A 20,401-nucleotide genomic window follows, 5' to 3' on the forward strand; every position below is an offset into this window, starting at 1 on the left:
GCACTTTATTATTATTAATACAAACTGCACAGAACTATAAAATGGAAATATCGATAAGAGTGGGAAGAAATTATCTATCGATAAGAAAGGTCCAATTTGTGTGTGCTCAACGCTAGTGTCATATCATAAAGTGGAGCGCAAAATAATAATATCGTAAATATATAGAAACACTGATTTGAAATATGAACATTCAACTTTTGCTTCTCACTTTTTATATACATACATAGTCTTATTTACATGTGTAATTATTTATAATAATATTTTAATTTATTTTTAATTTTTTTTTTAGATTTTTTGCCTTTTTATGGTATTTAAAAATTTGGTATATGTGTAATGCATAATCAATCACATCACTTGGCCCTACTTTTAATCAAAAACAAAACGAGAATTGAAATTCAATCAAACATGTTTGATGTCCGAGAACTGTTTCCAGCCGAGACGAGCTGAGCTGAGTTGGGAGCTGGGAGCTATGAGCATGCCGGTGCTATTGCAAGTGACAACTGGCAACTGGCAACAAATGATTTAGAAAATGATTTATGGCACATTCATCTAATTACCACAATGCCCGCAGAGCAATGCAATGCAGAGTTGAACCGAACAGTATCGTCGTCCATTGTGAGACCAGAGAGGCAAAAAGCCGAAGCAAAGGCAAAGCCTGATGACAATTGTGTGAACGTTTTGTTGTGCGTATACTAGGACTCTATGCTGGCTGTGTGTGCGAGTGTGTGTGCGTCACTGTGTGTACAACACCATTGCTGACATTAATGACGCATGCCATCAGTCAGCAGCACCAAGAAGGGGGAATGAAAAGAGTGGCAAACTGGAAACTGGAAAATGGCAAGCCTGTTGCTAAGCCTTTTTCCGCGAATGCAGCGCATCAATCTCAACATCAACTGTCTGTTCAGTGGTGTAATGAGAGGGGAGCGAGGAGGGCGAGGAAGAGATCCCGGCCCTAGGACGCGTATTAATATCGCATCAATTATAATTTTCATCTGCCAGCAAACCAAGTTGACATCCAAATGCGTTTTAGTTATGTGATTTGTTGCAATTTTTGGTCCCATTTTTCCTAAACTGTTTGTTGTTCGTTCTTGTTCATGTCTCCATTTCACTGTGACAATTTAGCCCCATTGATATTTAATTTTGTTTGGAAAAACAATACTGTTTGTTTGACAACAACAAAAAAAGGAGAAATGCAAGTTACATGATTTATTATTGATTTATCATTACGGTTGTGTTGTGTTTGTTCGACATTTGTTTCGTACCAATGTAATTGACAGATTTGGCTAATGATTTGCTGCCACCTAAACACAATGATTGAATTGTTGCCCAAATTTAAGTGTGATTTGCCATCAATTCAAGAGAAACTATAAATCTTTTCTGATAATATTCTTTATCAAGTTTTGAAAAAGGTTTTCTAAATTGAACGATCTGTATATATTTTACATTTATTTCTCATATTAATTCAGGTTTAAAAACATGAATAGCAAATAACGTATCTGTCTCAGAAAATGCCTAATGAAAAATATAATATAATTAGTGATGAAGGCGAATTTAAAATATGAGCCATTTATTTTTATAATATAAATTATGGATTATAATTTCAGAGCCTAAAAGATAGGCAAACATACTATAATTGGGTGTATGTATGTAAGTATATTGTGACGATACTCGTATTTAAATATAGCAAACCATCTATGAATTTTTCTTTTATATGTATATAATTATTTTACTTCAACAGTTGCAATGCAATTTATTTGTCAACGTTTTCTCAGTTTCTTATGTATTCCAAAATTGGCTTAAACTAAAGTGTAAAAACTAAACAAAAAATGTTCTATATTATTTTTCAATCACATCATAATAAGCAATAAACAAAATACTGTGAATTATTGTTTAAATTAAACTTTAAATTGCGTTTTTCGTACTGATTATTATCTGAGCAAAATGTAAAGTCTCCTTCCCCGCTCTACGAGCTGCGGCTGACAACTGCTTAAGCATATCAGAGGCAGGAATAAATTCGAAATTTAATTCAAATCAAAACTTCTCATAGCGCTTAGAGGAAGAACACAGAGTTTCAAAGCTTTTCAATGCTGTTTTCCCAGCATCTGTCAGAAAAATAAACAAAACTGCAAATTTTATCGTGCTGAACGTTTATGCGCAAATTGCTTCCAGGTTTCCGTCGCCATCGTCGTCGTCGTCGTCATCGTCGTCGCCGTCGCGTTTACTGTCGGTGTGTCGCCTTATCGAATTTCAGGGAAGCGACCCCGTGAACGCTGTGTGTGTGTGAGGATGATGCCAGGACTCAGTTAAGGAGGACGAGAGACTTTAGGGCTCGGGACTCAAGCTGAAGACGACGTCGCGTCTCGTCGCCAGTTTGACAATGGGCACAGATTTCTCCATGGCGTGCTCCACAGCATAGTAAAGTTTCGTTGCTCAAGGCGTGAAATGAAATCGACAGTAATTTGTGTTTATCTCTGCCAATATGTGTGCGTTTGTCTGTGTGAATCTGTATCTGCATCCGTGTTGAAATAACAATTGTCACAACTTTTACTACGGCTTGCAATTCGAAAAGTTGTGCGACAAGAAATTACTTTAATTTGTGAACTTGACTTTATCAAACTATCAGATCTCCCCCCAAAACGGATGGCTTGTGTTAATGCAAACCAAACAAATATTTCATCTGCGTCTCTGATTCGTATTCAGTCAGTCAATATAAAGCCAACTTCATCATATTGCCATACGAGTGCGTCTATTTAGATGTGGAAGGCTACCAAATGGAAATGGAGCTACGAAAATCGCTTTGATGGCGCATAAGTAAGTGCCTATGAATAATTCATATCCTATTTATACAAAATCGAAATGATAATCGTGCACTTTAGCATTTAAATCAGAGGATGCTGACTAGAAAAGGAACGTCTTCAGACTAGCTGCTGAAGGGTAAAGAGAATGGCAAAATACTGTAAAAAAAACAAACAAATTTACATAAATGCGGAGAGAGTGAGGGAAATTTAAAATGGTTAAGCTATTGGAATGCAGACTTGTCATTTGGTTAAGACTTGTGTAATACTGCTATTAATAATATTGTTGACTTTTGGTTTAAGTTACTTTGGTTTCTGTTGGTATTATAAAATGGGATTAAATGTGTAATTAGTACTTGAAGAAAAAACTTTAAAATGCTATGAAAGGTTGGAAAGGGCGAGAAGTAGTGAAAAATGTAATATATCGATTAGGTTAATTCATAATTACTGTTCAGCGAGGCACGGTGATTGTTCCTTAGAAAGTAGCTAGTTCTAATGCTTAAGCTTTTAGCTTTAGTTACACATTCCAATGTATAAATCAGTTATAAATCAGTTGCCCAGTAGCTTAAGCTTAAAACATGTCTTTTGACTTTGTAAAGTTATTTATGTTTTACTGATTGTGTGATTATTTGTGTAGTTAAACATTTATCATATTATATAATTATTCTGAATTTAATGATTTTCATTTCAGATATTTAAAAATTAAACTAAAATATATATGAATTTTAAATTAAAATTATTTATAGTTTGATTTTTGTAGCAAATACTTTCTTTCGCCATCAGATTGATTTGGCAAATTTGCAAAGTGAAATTGATTATGCTTATCAAGCCATAGAAATAAACAGCCATCTATAATTATGGCACTGCAAGTAGCTGCAACCGCATTTCATTTCCTCACCATTACCGTTACCCATCCGGACTTGTTGCCGCTTGCCACTTGCCACTTTGCGTGGGCCAATTGACATTTATGGGTTGTGCGGGCATGCAAACTCGGCGATAACACGCCTCACTAAGCTCCAAGGAATACTCAAGTTGAAAATGCCCGCTGCAGATGCGAGCGAGTGAACGAGTGTTCAATATGTTTTCAAGAGCTCAAGTTCCACTACCTACGAGATGCACGAGTACGTATTTATTCATAACTGTAGTGGCGCTTAACCCTTTCGCCACGCCCCCTTTCCCACTGACTCTGCCTCTGTGTCTGTCTCTGTCTCTGCCTTCGCCCTGCAGCACTCACGCATTGGCAGGCTGTCAAGCATGCATTTTTGCATTAAATTGTCTTGTTGAAGGGGAAATCGCATACACTTAATGTCATAGTAAAACCGATTTGCAAGAGACGCTGGCATGGGCTGGATGAATATGGATGATATGGAGTTAGTGCTGAGGGAAGAGAAGGGAACAGAGACAGAGAGAGAGAGAGAGAGAGAGAGAGAAGCAATTCACTTCGCATTGTTGTCAGCAGCTGCTGAAATGCATTTCGCTTGACAGTTGATAAACGACATCAGTACTGAGCTCTACAAGCACTGAGTGCCGAGTCCTTAACTAGATAGTCGAGTTTGCTTTTGCCCCTACACACACACACACACACACACACACACATGCAAAACAAGGACTCCGAAATCCTAAAATACATTTGCTTCATTCTTTTATTCAGCTTGGCTTCAAGTGTCCAACTGAGTGATGATTGTCAGACAGTTGCTTCATTTTTTTCATTTCCCTATCTCTTATTGTTTTTTTTTCTTTTTGAGCTTATCGCTCACTTGTTGCCGAGGCTTTGCATAATTTATGATGTTTAGTGTAATTGCCCTATTTTATGTGGGCATCCGGGAAGGATTTAACGACCTTCCCATATTTGTAGGCGTTCTCGTCGTCGTCGTCGTCTGCTTATCATGTGCCACATTACGTGGACTACAACCACGAACTAGGACGGGGACTAGGACTTCAACCTAAACGAAAGGGCTGTGGCACTTAAGCCCTTTAAAATTTATGTCAAATGCATTTGTAAAATATGCCAAACGTACGAGTGGCAAAACCGATTTCTGCGCCATTTAAACTAACACAGTGCTTAGCACAGTGGGTTGAACACTGAATAAACTGAATTAAATTAGACTTTTAGATTTGTTATAAATATAAATAAATGCACCGACATTTACTTGGGCATCCAACATAATTGTCAAAACAAATAAGAAACCACATTTTACTGTAAGATTTTTAATAAAAGCAAAACAGTGCGGTATTGTTCATACCAAAAATATACCATATACATATAATATGTGCAATAATTGGTATATTAATATAGTACTAAATTAAGAACTACCATAGACTACGAATTATACCAGATTAGCAGCTAAGAGCCGTAGTAAGTTAGGGTTTTTCCCCATACAAAAGTATTTCCTAAATAAATTGGAATTTTTACCTCATATTGTATCTAGCTCTAGCTGTAAAATTATACTTGCTATTTAATTTTTTCGATTTACGAGAGCAACGTTTATGAAATGTATCAGCAATTATTTTCTTGTACCAAATACTAAATCTATTTGTTAAAATGTGAACTTCTGATTTTCAAATAGCTAGCATTTACCATTGTTCAAAGCAATCGAGGAACCGCCAATGTCGCTGCCAATGGGAAACGTTTTCTGCCAACATTCGAGTTAAAACAAAGCACGATAAAAAATAAAAGAAGAAAAAAAAAAACAATAAAAAAATCTTTGTGCATTTTCGTGCAGTTTGTTGGTTGTGGCAAATGTTCGTGCAAAGAAAATGTAATTTTTACTGCACGTTTGAGTTCGGAGCTGGCGCTGTTTCCTGACATATGGAAGTACCTTCAATTCTTATATATATATATACATATATGTGCCTCTGTGTGTGTGAGTGTGTCTGTGTGTATGCATATAAGACGCAAATGCAACGAAATGGCGACAAGCGACCACGTTCCTTGTCTTTCAGTGTGTGTTGTCTTTATCAGCAGAGTCCTCATCTTCCTCATCGTAGTTTGTGTTTTTGTATGTTTTCTTGGCTTTTATAGAAAAGACATTTTCACCATTTTCACATAAGTAGTCGCATACCCTGTTAACATTCAGAACTACAAATAGTATTGCTCACCTATAAAAGTATCGAAATACTTTAGCGTATTCCGTCAGTCATAATTGACATCAATCAACACACATGAATCAAGTAAAATATTAACTGAAATAAAATATACTTCGCCACTCGAATTACAAAACAAAAATAAACCATCTGCATTATGGCGGCTAATTTGAATTTAAGACTGTTGAATTATAAAAGTTATGACGATTACTTGAATTCATTTATCAAGACCGAGGACTATCGATACATTGGCAGTATTGCAATAATAAAAAAGCTCGTTAAACTTGGCTATCGATGTTCAGACAAAGTCTACGAAGAGAGCGAATTCAATAAGTTGAGAAACAAAGTGCATGATCACTTAAATCCGAAAATTACGAGTGTGCTTTATGGCAAATACTTTAAAGGCACCGATGATGCATTAAAAGCTCTCATGGAACGTGAGGAATACAATCTAGCAGGAATTTTATCGGTAAGATACTATATACATTAGTTTGGAAAAAGAAAAAAATTAAATAAATTCTTTTTTTAGACTATTATATTTGTGCAGATACGACAACGAAATGGTTTCGATGTAGCCGGATACATCGACTATGAGCAGAGACTGCGAGAAAGCAGTTTGCAAAAGCCAGACTGCACAAATTGGAAATCTGTTTTCGAGGGCAAAAAGCTATTAAAACCAAAGAAAAGTGACCTGAGTTACTATGATTGGCACAAAGGTCGCATATACTATAATAGTACGGATAACTTTCAGACAGTTAGCGGAGGAGTGGGATTAACATTTATGCACAAGGCGGATCACAAGCACATTCCTGTTACGGACAAACCAAGTAAATATTCCATGAATGTCAATCGCATTCTGATACCATCCGATTTATATGGAAATATGATTTTGTACGATCATTTTGTTAGATGAGTTCAAAATTTAAATAAAAAATTTGAAATAAAAAAATTAATACACAAAACTAATTTTTTGCCATATTTTCATATTTATTCCAATGCAGTTAATTAAAAAGTTCTTTCGTTAAAAAAAGTTGGATTTCCATTATAATTTTATATTAATTATATTAACAAATAACTAAATTATGTACATATGCGACACCATTTACAGTGACAAAGAAAAAACAATTTTCAAAATAAGAAAGGATCATTCTTTTAGATCTGGGTTGGCACTACGTTTAGAGCTAAAATTAATTGAAATTTTTCTGTTTTACGATAAAATAAACAAATTCGTCCATTTTGTGTAATTCGTTCGAATTCGTTAATTTCAAAATTCATCTATATGTTTTTTGTCACTTTAAACATTGTTTACCCATACTCAAAATTAGTTTTTTAATATTTATTATAAAAGCTCTTAATTATGTGTTCTTGTGTTCAAAGGTGGAAATAAAAACATGATATTTTTGCAGGTTTAAATATTACAAATAAATATATTATAATTTTTCAATTTCTTTTTGCTAGGTGTCTCTCCGTTGAGTGCCAAGTTTCTACACATTGCTTCGTTGGTTATTTTAGTCTTTTATCCAATGCAAATAATGCATGCTGCATGCAAAAATTTCTTTCCATACATATGTAGCTAGCTTGTTGGAGATAGGCAGGTGTGTATGTCATTTACACATGCGATAGTGTGCTCTAAATTTGGTCACGAATTGCCAAAAATATTTTTTGGCATTAAAGAAGTGCAAACGATGGTGCTCAGATGCTTTCATATGACAAGCCATTCATCCATCCTCTTTCTGTGTTTGTTCTCGTTCTGGTTATTGGCATAACTAAAGTGCTGTCTTAAATTTGATTTTTAAATGAAAAACGAAGGAAGGCAAAATAAAAATAAGGAATTCAGTTGTGCATATAAATCAATACGCACTTCTGTGCAAATACTCGTTCTCGTTCTCGTTCCCGTTCTCGTATATTTGTGCGTGCATGCTCAATATATATTGTGCAAATAAAATGGCACCAACAAGCACGCACCATATTGTATTTATGTAAATTTATTTCCGTTACATTTCCGCCGTTCAATTGAAAATCGTCGTGTGATTCTCCTTCTTTCTTTTACCCTTGTGTATATTTATTCTGTTGTTCACACTGGAGGCTGAAGGCTGGCCCCAAAAACGAGTCGGCACTGAAATCACAGCAGCCTGGCGAAATATACATTAGCACAAGGCAAAAAAAAAAAACGCAAGAAAATTCTCAAAAAAAAACTACAAAATATGCATCATTCATTTATAATATATTCGCATGATTCGGATCGATTCGAAGGCCACACTGTGAGTTTGTTCTCTCGGTCATGTAAATTGTAGCAAGTCAATCTCAGCGTTGTTCCCAAAGTAAAATGAAAATTATTATATCAATTTAAAGAAAAAAATGCAACAAAATGTTATCATTGCAAAGGTGTTATTGTGAAAAAGCAATAAATAAAATTTATCATTTTACTGAAGTAAGAACAAATATATTTTTGTAATTAAACATATTGATGTATATAAGTTATATATTTTTTGTTTTATTTCATTTATATTTAAATACCAAAATCTTTATTTAATTTGAACATTTTATTCAAAAGTGTTATGCAAATGACAGCGACTCTCAAATATAATTATTAAAAGACAAACATTTTAGAGTTTACTTCATTTTACTTTAAAAACAGACGATTTTGGACATTCAGCAAACTATTGATTCAGCTGCATTGAGATTACTTCATTCATTGCTCTATTTTCTGAAGCATAGTGATACAAGTTTTTCTTTTATTTTTACATTCAACAGCTTTCTTTGCATACGTCGCATGATAAGTTTTTCAGACTCGAACTAAATTCAATGCATTTACCTTATTGTGATATCTAAATTGTTTGACTTTTGGCTTTTGTTGTTGCTCAAAAAGGCAAACAATGGAATGGCTTATTGTTTTTCAAACAGATGCTGACAAAGCCAAACTTTTATCACACCCAGACTCGAATACATAAACACTCGAGTATATGTTGTGTATGTATGTAATATACATACTTATACATGCATTGTTGTCTATTCATCAGAGCAAAAGGCCGATAAGCAACAAACGTGGAGCTGATGAATAGGAAATTACAGAATTCTCAATGCACATTGTGCGCTTAATTAAACGTCAAGAAGCAATTTGAACTCGCTGTCAAAACCAATGTAACCAGTAGCGAGTAACGAGAGCTGTATAACGACCAGAAAAGTTCATCAGTTGAGCTGCAGCTCATTTTTGTATATGATTATTTTTGGGCTTGTTGCCGGACCTGAGCTGAGCTGAGATGAGCAGAGCAGAGCTTCTGCTCGACCATATCGAGTTGATATTCCCCTTGATGCCTATAAAACAATAACAATAGAAAATGCTCATCAATGCGGTTGGTTGCTCATCAAAATGTGCACATGGCGTTGACGATGGCGATGGCGATGGTGACGACGGCGGCTGTTGATGTTGCAACAGCCTCAACACATGGATTTAATTTCCTGCTCTCTACCGGCTTCTCTCCATGTCCCTGCATCCGTCTCCGTCTACTAACTATTTAAGGTTTAATGCGTATGTGTTTGTCTGTCTCTTGGTGCAGGCTGACAAACTCATTTACCATTTACCATTGAGCATTTATGCGAGAGACCGTCTCATCTTGTTACACTAGAAGAACTTTCGTGTTGATAAAGTTGCAACATAATGGCCTTGCTTGGCTTCGGCTGCAACGCGCTTTGGTTGCATGCGAATGTTGCGCCAAGTGTTGCCTAATAATCCAAAAATGGACCAACTTGGCGGCCGCAAAACTTTTGCCAAGCCGAGTGTGCAGTGTAGAAAACACCAGCAAAGAAGTTTGCCAGAGTGTAGCCAGGATAAGTTGAGACTGCTCGAATGCTGCTTTAATGTTTGTTGTTACTGTTGTTTGTTGTTGTTGCTGCTGTTGCTGTTGCTGCTGCTGCAGGCCAGAAACATTGGCACATTCATCATTTTTGAAGCTGGGCAGAAGGCAGCAGAGTGTGGCAGCAACAACAACAACAACAGCAGCTGTTGCAGGCAGCCGCGGCAAGTTCTTGTCACATGTCACGTCGCCTGCCTCAGCCAGGGGAAAGGAGTCGATGCCATTCTGAGGCTGAGGCTCGTGTTGGGTTGGTTTGGTTTGGCTTGGGTCTAGGAACTATCACTGTGGCCATGGCTGGTGTTGACGAGGGAACAGAAGGCCTCTAGCGTTTTCACCACTGGCATTTTTCGCATGCTGTTGAAAAGTTTTCCGTGTTGGCCAAAGAATTTTAGCATGCAGTGTATTAACGAACACTTTAAACTTTGCTGCCACTTTAAATCGCATGCGACAACTTCAACCACGATACTTGCTCAATAGCCAATTTAAAGTGGCCAACAAGAATGTCACACGATAAGTACTCGTTTATGGAGAATGGGTCAAAGTGTTCTCAAGAGTTGATGAGTTCTAAAATAATTATACATGCATGATCTGCTTTTAAGGAGTTTTTGGCTGTTCCTTAAAGTGGTAGGCTGCCAATTCTTAAAGGTGAAAATGCTACATTTTAAACTATTCTACTCTGAATCTTGCATACAAATTTAGTTAGATCATTAGACGGAATTTTCGGGCAGTCATGATTTGTATAGTTTGAAGTAAATCTTATAATTAATTTCTCACTTTATTAATTTAACGCTATATTATATACAGTCATTTGCTGCGCAGTTAAAAAAATAAATAATTATAATTATAACTATTTTAGTATGTTTATCTTTACTTCTACAAGTGTTTTTTTTTTATTTTTAAAGATTTAATTTAATAGAAAGCATATTTAATTGAGTTCAAGGCATATGCATTTAAAAGTATAAGTTTAAGGCATATGCATTTGAAAGTATATAATAATTTTTCCGATTTACTTGAGTTTTCATGAGTATTGGATTTTTCAATTTTGATAATTTCAACTTACTCACTAAAAACACGTTTATTGGGATCATTTCAACCAACAAATTACAACAATATGTAACATACATACATATGTACGTCAAATTAAACACATCGCTACGTCTTACACGAGCAACTTTTCAATTGAGATGAATATTCCTTCTTTCCCAAATTAACAAATATGTTAAATTTTCCCTATTTATTTTATTTTTAGTGGTGTGGCCATGAATTAGATTTTTATCGTGCCAAATTTGTGGAGCTTGCGAAGTATAATATATATGTAGTTTTTTCTCAAGTCAATTATTCTGTTCATCTGGAAACATCACGTAAGTGAAACTTAGAATTAATATATATGTATGTTATATACATAATTCTAATATTTTACCTAATTTCAAATTAGTGGCTGGTGATCGGCTCAACCATCAAATTATTTCACTACTCTACATCTATCATAATGATATATTTATTTGATATGAATTGAATAAAAATCATTTGTTTTGGTTAAAGTGTGAAAATATATTTAGGATATTTCGTTTTTTACAAAGGGCGGAAGGTGGAATAAATATAACACATGCATCAATCAGTTCAATGCTTCAATGCCTTGTGTGTGTGTGTGTTAGCCTGGGTGTGTGTGTGATTCTCTGTTTAACTCCATTCTTTGTTTTGCCGTGTGTTCGTTCCTGTGTCCTGTAGAAAGTGTCTTAACCGCGGAGTGGCCTGCCACCACGTCTCCTGATCGTGCTGCGGCGACGGCTGGGGCCACGACGCCTGCGGTTGTTGGGACCACGACGACGACGACGGTTGTTGCCATTGCGACGACGACGACGAGAGTTCCTGGTGCGGCTAGGACCACGACGACGGCGCACACGACGAGCACGGGCATCATCATTGCTTGGCTTCACAATGGTCTCCTTGAGGTTGTCCTGCTTGCTGACTGCGCCGCTGTGGTTCTGGTTAATCTGAAGGGTGTTGTTCTCGTCAGTCTCTTTGTCCTCCTCCTCTTCGAGTTCCTGTTCACGCTTTGCCTCAACTTCATTGCCGTTCTTGGTCTCGTCGGCTGCCTCAAACTCGACGGGGCGAATGGCGCCATTGCGACGCTGAGTGGCTGCTTCGGTGGCCACCAGGCAGCAGAGAGCCGCCAGGACAAAGATCAGTGCGCATTTGGATGACATTCTGAGGTCCGATAGTTGCTTGTAGAACACCGGAAGTGTTTGTGATGCTTTCGTTGTGGCACAAAGGGCGTTTTATAGTGAGGCATTCGCTTGACTTTGGCTGCAGCCAGCAACTGTTCAAATGTTTATCCACTGCAGTTGACACTGTGCCTCCTACCACTTTCCACCTCGTTCAACCTCTTTCGTTTTAATAGTTGCCCCCCATTCCCCCAGCCCCGTAGCAGCTGTGTTTGTTGTTCCTCACAGCCAAAGTTGTTGGTCATGCTATTAATTTGATCTTTTGTTTGCTGTTGCCTCTTAGCTGCCAGAGATACTTATTTTCTATTCGATGCATTGCCTTGTCCATGCTTTTCACTCTGTCTCCTTCCTCCTGGTTTCATTCGCTTCATTTCCTTTTATATTACTGGCGCCCTTTGGCTGGCGCAACTCCTTGCTTCAGATAATTGGTTTCACCATCCAGCTCTAGACCAGACCAACTCCATTGCAATCCAAACACGCTAACCCGTTTGCCAACGGGAAATATCATTTAAAAAGAATAACGTAAATAATCGAATTGTGCACAAAAGCGTTTCTAGTTGCGCTTTTCCTTCTTCTCTGTCTCCCTTCGACTCGCGTTGCAAGAATTCAGCACATGGGAGTGCGGAAAGAACACGTTCAAAGATAATTTATTTCTATAGCTTAAATATAGGAAAATATGAAAAACGGCATAAAAAGTTTCTCCACACAAAATCAATCTTATATTTCTGAATACCACCCATTTTCTGTTTTCTCATTTTCAATAATCGTTTTTCCAATTTTGTGCTATAAAATATTAATTCAGAAACTTCCAAAAATATGAAAAAAACCTCAAATGTATTTTCATGAATAATTACAATGTTTGTATATTCTTATTTAACTGAATTTTGAAAATAAATATTTATGCTACACTTTTTCCATGATATCAATAAGAAATATACAGGGTATAATAACTAAAAAGAATAATAATGTTTTTTTTTTTTGGAAGTTAATGAAAGGAATAACTAAACTTGAGTTTCAAAATATTTTTTTAAAGTTTCAATATTATTTTGCATATAAAAGTAAACCTCTAAGTACTGGGTATCTCATAACGAATCATTTGCAACTGCGATTTCTCGCTGTTTACCATTCTGACAGATACGAATCAGCGTCTATTAAAAATCTGCAGGGTAAACAGCTTGAAGCGATTTACTTGCGACTTTAAATGAATTACAAATTGGAGTTTGAAAATAAAGGAGATGAAAGGGCAAAGAGTTGAATATGCTAGCTTCTCTTCTTTTTTTTGTTGGTTAGTTGCCAGTTTTCAAGCGTATTTATTGCGCTTGAGCGAGATGCCAATAATTTGTGCTTTGGCAGCTGTTCATGCTTGGGCCGAGTGGGCACGAGGCTTCGCGGGCAATGCAGGAGAGCACGTGCAGCAAGTGGAAATCACGTGGCGGGCATTTGTTGAAATGATTTAGCACTGTTTATTATTTAGCCAAAAAGCAGCTGCTCTATTTTCCCTTTTTTAAGCCAGCTGCAAAGTTTTTATTCTTTTCGTCTATCGCTTTTCACATAACTCCCACTTTTTGGTAGTTTGTCAAATGAATGGGGCCAATCGATGTGAATTGCTAACTCAATATGCTGCCACCTATTCAATTTTTACAAAAGCGCTGAAAAATCTAATTAAAATCCAACGAATTTCAGTCAACAAAAGCTATTGCATGTTGTATGAGATGTGGTCAAGTAATTGTTGCTGCTGTTTTATCAAAAAAGTATGTTGTTTGAAGCCATAGTCAAGTTAGCTAATAACGTGTATTATAAGAATATATATATATGTAATGAATTACAGAAAAAACCGCAACGACTTATAAAAAGACTACCGAAAATTGTATTGCTCTCGGAACAAGTTGTTAATATGTTACAATGTTGTAATATGATTTTGTAAATATGAATTTAAAAAAATTATAACAAGCCACAAAACTGCAGTCGAGTTTCCTCGACTGGAAGATACGCAATACCCATTTAAAAAAAAAAAAAAAAATATTTCAAAATAATAACAAATTAATATTACATAAAAATACAAAAATATGCCGAATGATATATTTGGTATATTTATATAGTACTATACTCTATATTCGGTATATTTGAAGAATAATGCCGCGATGTTTTGCTTCTATCCATAATGGTTACCGGGTAGATTTCTAACTTGTTTTTTTTGGAGGCCTAAAAGCTAGAATATACCCTTTGGGTAGCGGGTATAAATAATCAAGTAGAGATCAATGTTGTGTCATAGAACTATAATATGAATTTAAATTATATTTTTAAGGTTTGCTTAAATAGTAATCTTCTTTAGCTAATTAATATAAATTTTGGCCTCACTTTAAACATTTTCGTGGCACAGATGCAAAATACACAAATAAGATTTTTATCTGTTATTAACTTATAGTTAATTAAATTAAGGCATATACAAATTTCATTTCATATACATAATATGTATATCAAATATATCTAGTGATCCTGGACTTTTGGCATTTCTCGAGTCGACGTAGACAGACTGAAAATCAACTCCATTAATAGTACATTCGATACGTGAGATCGAACTCAGACCGGAACATAAAATAATTTCAATAACATTACACTAAAAATATATATATACAAACGTAAAGATGTCTTTAGAAAATCTGGAAGAGATTGTGGGTCCCATGCTGAGCGCTGAGGATGAAATCAATACAGATGTGGATTCGGAAGACGAGATCAACAATGTGCCAGCCGCGAGCGGAGTACTCGTCCATGTAGTGGGCACTTCGGGCGATTTGAGCGAGTTCCGCTGCATTGTGTGCAAGATGGTGCCATTTTCAAAGATTTACCAGTGCAACAATGGACATCTCATCTGTGCTGGCTGCTATCAAATACGTGTGCTGGACAAAATGCTCGGTTCCCGGATGGGCACGTGTTCGCAGTGTGGAGTGCGAATTTATCGACAACGAGTAAATCGCAATACAGATGTCGAACGGCAACTAGCTGAAGTAAGTGTGGCCTGTGAGAAATGCAATATGCATTTGCCGCGCTGTCTGCTGCGTCTTCATAGCCTACAAGACTGTTGCAACCGGCTGACAACATGCAAATACAAACGCATCGGATGCAAGTGGAAAGGCACAGTGGGCGTGCTGGAGGAGGCACATAATGAGAATTGCGAGTTTCGCCACAAGAAAGCTGAAGAATTGCTCAATGAGCTGCGTAAGATGACAGAGAAACGCGATAAGAAGACTGCTCTGCGGGTCAATGTAATGAGGTTTCTGCAACTGCCGCAGATCACAGCTCGTATGGTGCACCTCAATCCGATAGATGAGATATTTTCGCCAAATATTTTTACGACCTGCCAAATATTTGATGCTTTCAATCGGCGTTGGTTTGTTGAATTCATGTGGCGGACGGCCAACCTTGCCGATGAGCCCAACGACGAGGAAACCGATCCATGTACTCTCTTGTTTCAATTGTGCTTGGACAGCACGGCTACCGAACGTACACCTCTGGGACTTTCTTACACACTGCTCAGCAGCCCCTATTCGGATGTCCGATTTCAGACGAATCTGTGCATGAGACACGATTTTAGCAGAGATAATCCCAATGGACCAGTGGCGATAATCTATGAAAACTCTTGGTATAACATCAACAAACTTCTCAACAAGCGGGGATTCTATGCCCGTCTACTGATGGCTCGTGTTTAATATATTCCAATCATTTATCAGATGTGTTTAAAAAAATAGGTAAAATTAAGGAAATTCATTTAGTTAAATAAAAAAAAAAAAAAATATAAAAATTTATTTGTATTTGTTTAATTTCTAAGCAAGATGATAATTTAAAGTTTCTTTTATTCCATTTTCAGTAGAGTAGCTATAAACAAAATATCATAAACCTTAAATGAGTATATAACATACACAGAAACAAAAGAAAGCTACAGTCAAGTCGACCCATTCAATAAAAGCAAAGCATTGCTATTACCTAAATATTCTAAAATATACCAACGGCCATATTTGGTATATCGATATATATATAATATATTGCCAACCATAACTAAGATGCGACAGCAGAACCCATTTTTATACCCGCTACCCATAGGCCGACAATCTGGGACATTATACCGTCTATGGTATATTTTGAATGGTATACCATTTGGTATATTTTTAGTATTTTGCAGTATATTCGGTATATTTTGAAAATGATACCGCAATATTTTGCCTTTATTAAAATGGGTAGCGGGTATCTCACAGTCGAGCACACTCGACTGTAGCTTTCTTACTGTTAGAATTGTAAAATTCTTTCTTAAAAATATGTACCAGTTTTATTTAATCGACTTTTACATAATGGCCTAAGGCTGAGAATATATTGGTGAAATCAGGGCATTACTTTAATTGAACTTGACGCGAGAATATCTTGACAAATCTGACACGGAAATATGTGGATGCTGCGAAATAGAAGTGTCTGTTTCGGTTGGGAAATCCCAACCAAACACAACTGAATGCCTGCGTTCTTAATTATTTGAACTGAGTATCCAAAATAATTTAAATTATTAAAACGAAAGCAGCAATTCAAGTTCTTTGATCACACATGAAAAATAAATATTATTAGCTTATATAGGCTTTCTGACAATATGATCATATAATACAATAGTTCCAAGCGACGGAGAAAAAATCATTCGGCGCTTAGAAGTAGGATTACCCGATTTGTATTCTGGATCAATAATCTTGTGATCGCCCTTGTGCAGAAACAATAGTGAGTTTCCAATGGCCAACGTCTGATAATTGTCACTATTATTATGAGTGACTTGCTTCTTTTGCATATTGTAGTAGCTCAAGTCACTCGACTTGGGACGTAATTTTTGGTTTCCCCTGAAAAATTTCCTTCCAATTAGAGGCGCCAAGAACATTCAAATCAAATTGACGCAAGCTCATTTCGTAATCCATGTAACTGGATACATCAAAGCCACTCGGCATTCGTATAACTACGAAGATTATAGTCTGAAATAGATAGGGAATATTTAAATAAATACACAGGCTGCATTAATTTTGGGTTATAAAATATCCTGACACGTCAAGCTGGTTCTTTTGAACTAAGTATATTGGTTTTATATGTTTAAATTGTAATATACTAATTTAATAAAAAAAAAATGTATATGTTCAAGCTCTCTCTTTAAATGGAATTCTGAGTTAATTAAACATATTTTCAGTCTCGCAGATTTTTGTAATAGGATGGCATCTAAAATTGAAAGTAAATATGTGCAATAAGTGCACAAATCTATGCATGAAATTTCACTAAATTTATGCAGATGCAAGAAGAGACACGGATGATGAAATTATTCTATCACCATTAATTATGAGCTAAAATATATATAGTACTGCTTACTGAAAGTTTTTTCAATAAATTCGGCGTTTCACGTTCCGCCAAAGCCCGCAGCCCCGGATCATCACTTTTTTACCAAATGTCCGCTAGTAATACTCATTTTAATCTTTGGGTTCATTAACTCTAATGTCTTCATTCTGCACAATTTGAACTCATCCTCATTGTAAATTCTGTTTGTATTTCGATATCCAAGTTTTGCCAATTCATTTATGGCTGACAGGCAACCGAGATACCTGTGATCCTTGACGGTCTGGAATGATTGCAGATACTCCTCATAGGTTTCAAAATTAAGTAAAGTGAAGTCCGGCCTCAGTGTAGTCATTTTTTTCTTCTTTTATATGTATGTTTATTTTATTTTATTTTTTTTTTTGTTTTTGTTGGTTTGTGTGATGTGTTTGTGTGTAAGTGTAATAGTGTTATTTTTTGTTGCCTACATGGTAGCCTACTATGTTGGCTAAATTTCATTGATTTCTTTGTATATTCGTCCAATTAACAATGCAGAAAGTTGCTCTAATAATAATAATATAATTTTTTATTAAAGGGAAACAATTTTTTTCTCACGGTCTGCAGACTTCATATGTTATGACTTTTGAAATCACGTCTCTTTGTTCCATTATTACGTCTATTATTTGAATATTTCTTTTTATTTTTTTACTTGACAGAATATTATCGCACAAATCTTCGAATTTTATTAATCCCTTTTAAATATATGTTTTATGATTTCCATAAAGTTCTAATTCATTTTGACAGGCTGATATATTAGCGAGAATTGTAATTGCTGACCAATGAAGACCGAATCTTATATTTGCTACTGTGGACAAAAAATATATACAAATATATATTTTAACATATATTTATATTTCAGCGGAATGATCTGATCAATATTTATTTGATATTACATCATAATTTAGTAATACAAAAGAGATAGCTTATTCCGGAGACATTGTATCAGATTAAAGTTGAATGAGTTTCTCTCTAACTATGGGTTAAATTTAAGACAGAGGTGAACAGAATATTTAAAAAAAATAAATAAATAAATAAAACGAAAACCAAAAATAGAAACAAAAATTTGTAGTATATTTAAAAAAAACTCAAAAAGTCTTCGTCACAATCGTATTAAATGTGGAATGGGCTGCTTTAATGGATATGAAAAATTAAAAACTTTTTAAGTTATAGCCCCAGTCTCAATGAATCAATAAAAATGTATGTATTTTAAGAGGTGATAAAATAGATAACAAATTACATTAATGAATTTCGAAATAAAGTATAAAATAGTAATAATACCATTATACTACACCTCTGAGTAATGCACAAAATATAATATTTTTGATGCTGTTTGCATCTCCCGTTTTCATGTAGTGGTAAAAAAGAACACTTTTCATATAAGGAGATGGCAAATAATTTTGGACATGAGTGTCAATTACTATAGTTAAAAAAGTATATTTTTTGGAAAAACCTTTATTGTTGTAGAACTATGAAGCTTTCCTTACAATGTGATCATACAAGACCACATTATCGTACAAAGGCGATTCAATTAATGTACGCTTAACGTTATCCTTATGGACAGACTCCAGGATTGTGACGGGAATAATCTTATGATCTCCGTAGTGCTTAAACATCAAAGTAGTGCCATACTGCATGGTCTCAAAGTTGTCACTATTATTGAAACTCACTGTTCCCGTGTGCCAGTCATAGAAACTCAAATTGGTGCGATTGGGACGCAGCAGAATTCGACCTTCAAAAATAGCCTTCCAATTGGTTGCCCCAAAAGCATGGATTGCACAGTTGCGAAGACTATCGGCATAGTCAATGTAACCCGAAATATCAAAGCCATTCTTCTGTCGTATCTGTAGAAAAATAATCGTCTATGCGCAAAGAATGGAATTCATTATATTTGTTATTTAAAATATCTCATTACATACCGATAACTTTTTCTGCACATTCCATTGCTCACGCTCTGCTAGAGCAACTAATAACGGATCATCTCCCACAAGGTATTGGCTAAACAATTTGCTTGTGACCGCCTTCGGATTAATCAAATCATAAAGATGTTTCTTAATTTTATAGAACTCCTCCTCTTCGTACACTGTTGCATTGGTACTGTAACCGAGTTTCACAAGGGACCTAATGACGTTCATACTTGAAAGGTAACGATAATCTTCGACTTTTGTGAACGACTTGAGATAATCAGAGTACGTTCTAAAATTCATCAAGTTGAAGTCGCTTCGAGTTCCCATTGTTATTAAAAGTGTTTTAATCAGTAGATAATTGATTTTCTAAAAAAAAGTTCAGTTTTTTTGTGTATGAGTTTGTTTGTGTGCCTCTGAATTGAATGAATCGAGCGATTTGCCCTTATATTTCAAAGCATACAAAGCCTACTGGAAATTGAAGTAAAAACACTATTTTATTGAATATGTTATATATTTCAGACCCGGTTACACGTCATTATGCAGTTCCAGTTGAGAGGAAATAACGAGGAATGGAAGATATCCAAGTCGAAAATGAGCCGCACGCACTTGGCTTTTGCCTGGTAGCGTAAATTACGCGCATAAAATGAACATTAGATTCATATTTTAATGTGCTAGAGCGACATGCAGACACACTCACACACACACACACACACTCGCACCCACACACACACACTTGTGCTCATAAATAAGAGAAGGCTAAGTGCACACACACACACACACACACTGGGAGTTCTAGTCCTGGAAATGGCAGCGACAGCTACAAAAAAGGTTATGCCAAATAACCTGCAGCTATTACAAACACAAACAGGCACCTACACACTTCTACATCCATACGCACATACAGTAAGTACGTGTATGTGTGTGTCTACTTATTTCCATTACAAATGAGCTTATTATGCGCCCGACTCACAAAGTCATTGCGACTTAAAAGGATTTGCATGTGATTAGCAGCACGAAATGTAAACAAAATTCTTGTGCCAAAAGACAAAAGCCAACAAGGAAAACGAGTGTCTTCCTATAAAGTGACACACATATTTGTTACCCTACTTTACAGAAATACAAAAAAACCATTTTAGTGTATGTTAAACAAAAGT

The 20,401-nt window shown here is 35.7% G+C and overlaps 4 protein-coding genes and 2 long non-coding RNA genes across 6 annotated transcripts; 3 read left to right on the forward strand and 3 right to left on the reverse strand.

Moving 5' to 3' along the window:
* Positions 1-1,838: 1,838 nt before the first annotated feature.
* On the forward strand, positions 1,839-3,011 carry LOC133845283 (uncharacterized). The gene is made up of 2 exons (XR_009894722.1): positions 1,839-2,811; positions 2,877-3,011. It is a non-coding gene; the product is annotated as an uncharacterized LOC133845283 (long non-coding RNA).
* A 2,911-nt stretch (positions 3,012-5,922) lies between these two features.
* Positions 5,923-6,845, forward strand: LOC133850641 (cilia- and flagella-associated protein 299-like). The gene is made up of 2 exons (XM_062286778.1): positions 5,923-6,348; positions 6,409-6,845. The coding sequence occupies exons 1-2, from the start codon at positions 6,037-6,039 to the stop codon at positions 6,790-6,792; spliced, it is 696 nt and encodes a 231-aa protein (XP_062142762.1). The 5' UTR covers positions 5,923-6,036; the 3' UTR covers positions 6,793-6,845.
* Positions 6,846-11,283: 4,438 nt separating this feature from the next.
* On the reverse strand, positions 11,284-11,955 carry LOC133850700 (protein nemuri). The gene has a single exon (XM_062286861.1). The coding sequence runs from the start codon at positions 11,938-11,940 to the stop codon at positions 11,470-11,472; it is 471 nt and encodes a 156-aa protein (XP_062142845.1). The 5' UTR covers positions 11,941-11,955; the 3' UTR covers positions 11,284-11,469.
* Positions 11,956-14,603: 2,648 nt separating this feature from the next.
* Positions 14,604-15,665, forward strand: LOC133847671 (zinc finger TRAF-type-containing protein 1-like). The gene has a single exon (XM_062282855.1). The coding sequence runs from the start codon at positions 14,604-14,606 to the stop codon at positions 15,663-15,665; it is 1,062 nt and encodes a 353-aa protein (XP_062138839.1).
* Positions 15,666-16,553: 888 nt separating this feature from the next.
* Positions 16,554-17,853, reverse strand: LOC133850528 (uncharacterized). The gene is made up of 2 exons (XR_009895647.1): positions 17,341-17,853; positions 16,554-16,955 (listed from the first exon to the last, which is right to left on the reverse strand). It is a non-coding gene; the product is annotated as an uncharacterized LOC133850528 (long non-coding RNA).
* An 819-nt stretch (positions 17,854-18,672) lies between these two features.
* On the reverse strand, positions 18,673-19,680 carry LOC133850445 (cilia- and flagella-associated protein 299-like). Its single transcript, XM_062286551.1, has 2 exons — positions 19,260-19,680; positions 18,673-19,202 (listed from the first exon to the last, which is right to left on the reverse strand). The coding sequence occupies exons 1-2, from the start codon at positions 19,572-19,574 to the stop codon at positions 18,810-18,812; spliced, it is 708 nt and encodes a 235-aa protein (XP_062142535.1). The 5' UTR covers positions 19,575-19,680; the 3' UTR covers positions 18,673-18,809.
* Between the last annotated feature and the right edge of the window lie 721 nt (positions 19,681-20,401).

This window comes from Drosophila sulfurigaster, chromosome 2L (genome assembly GCF_023558435.1).
Source record: "Drosophila sulfurigaster albostrigata strain 15112-1811.04 chromosome 2L, ASM2355843v2, whole genome shotgun sequence".
NCBI classification, from domain to species: Eukaryota; Metazoa; Arthropoda; class Insecta; order Diptera; family Drosophilidae; genus Drosophila; species Drosophila sulfurigaster.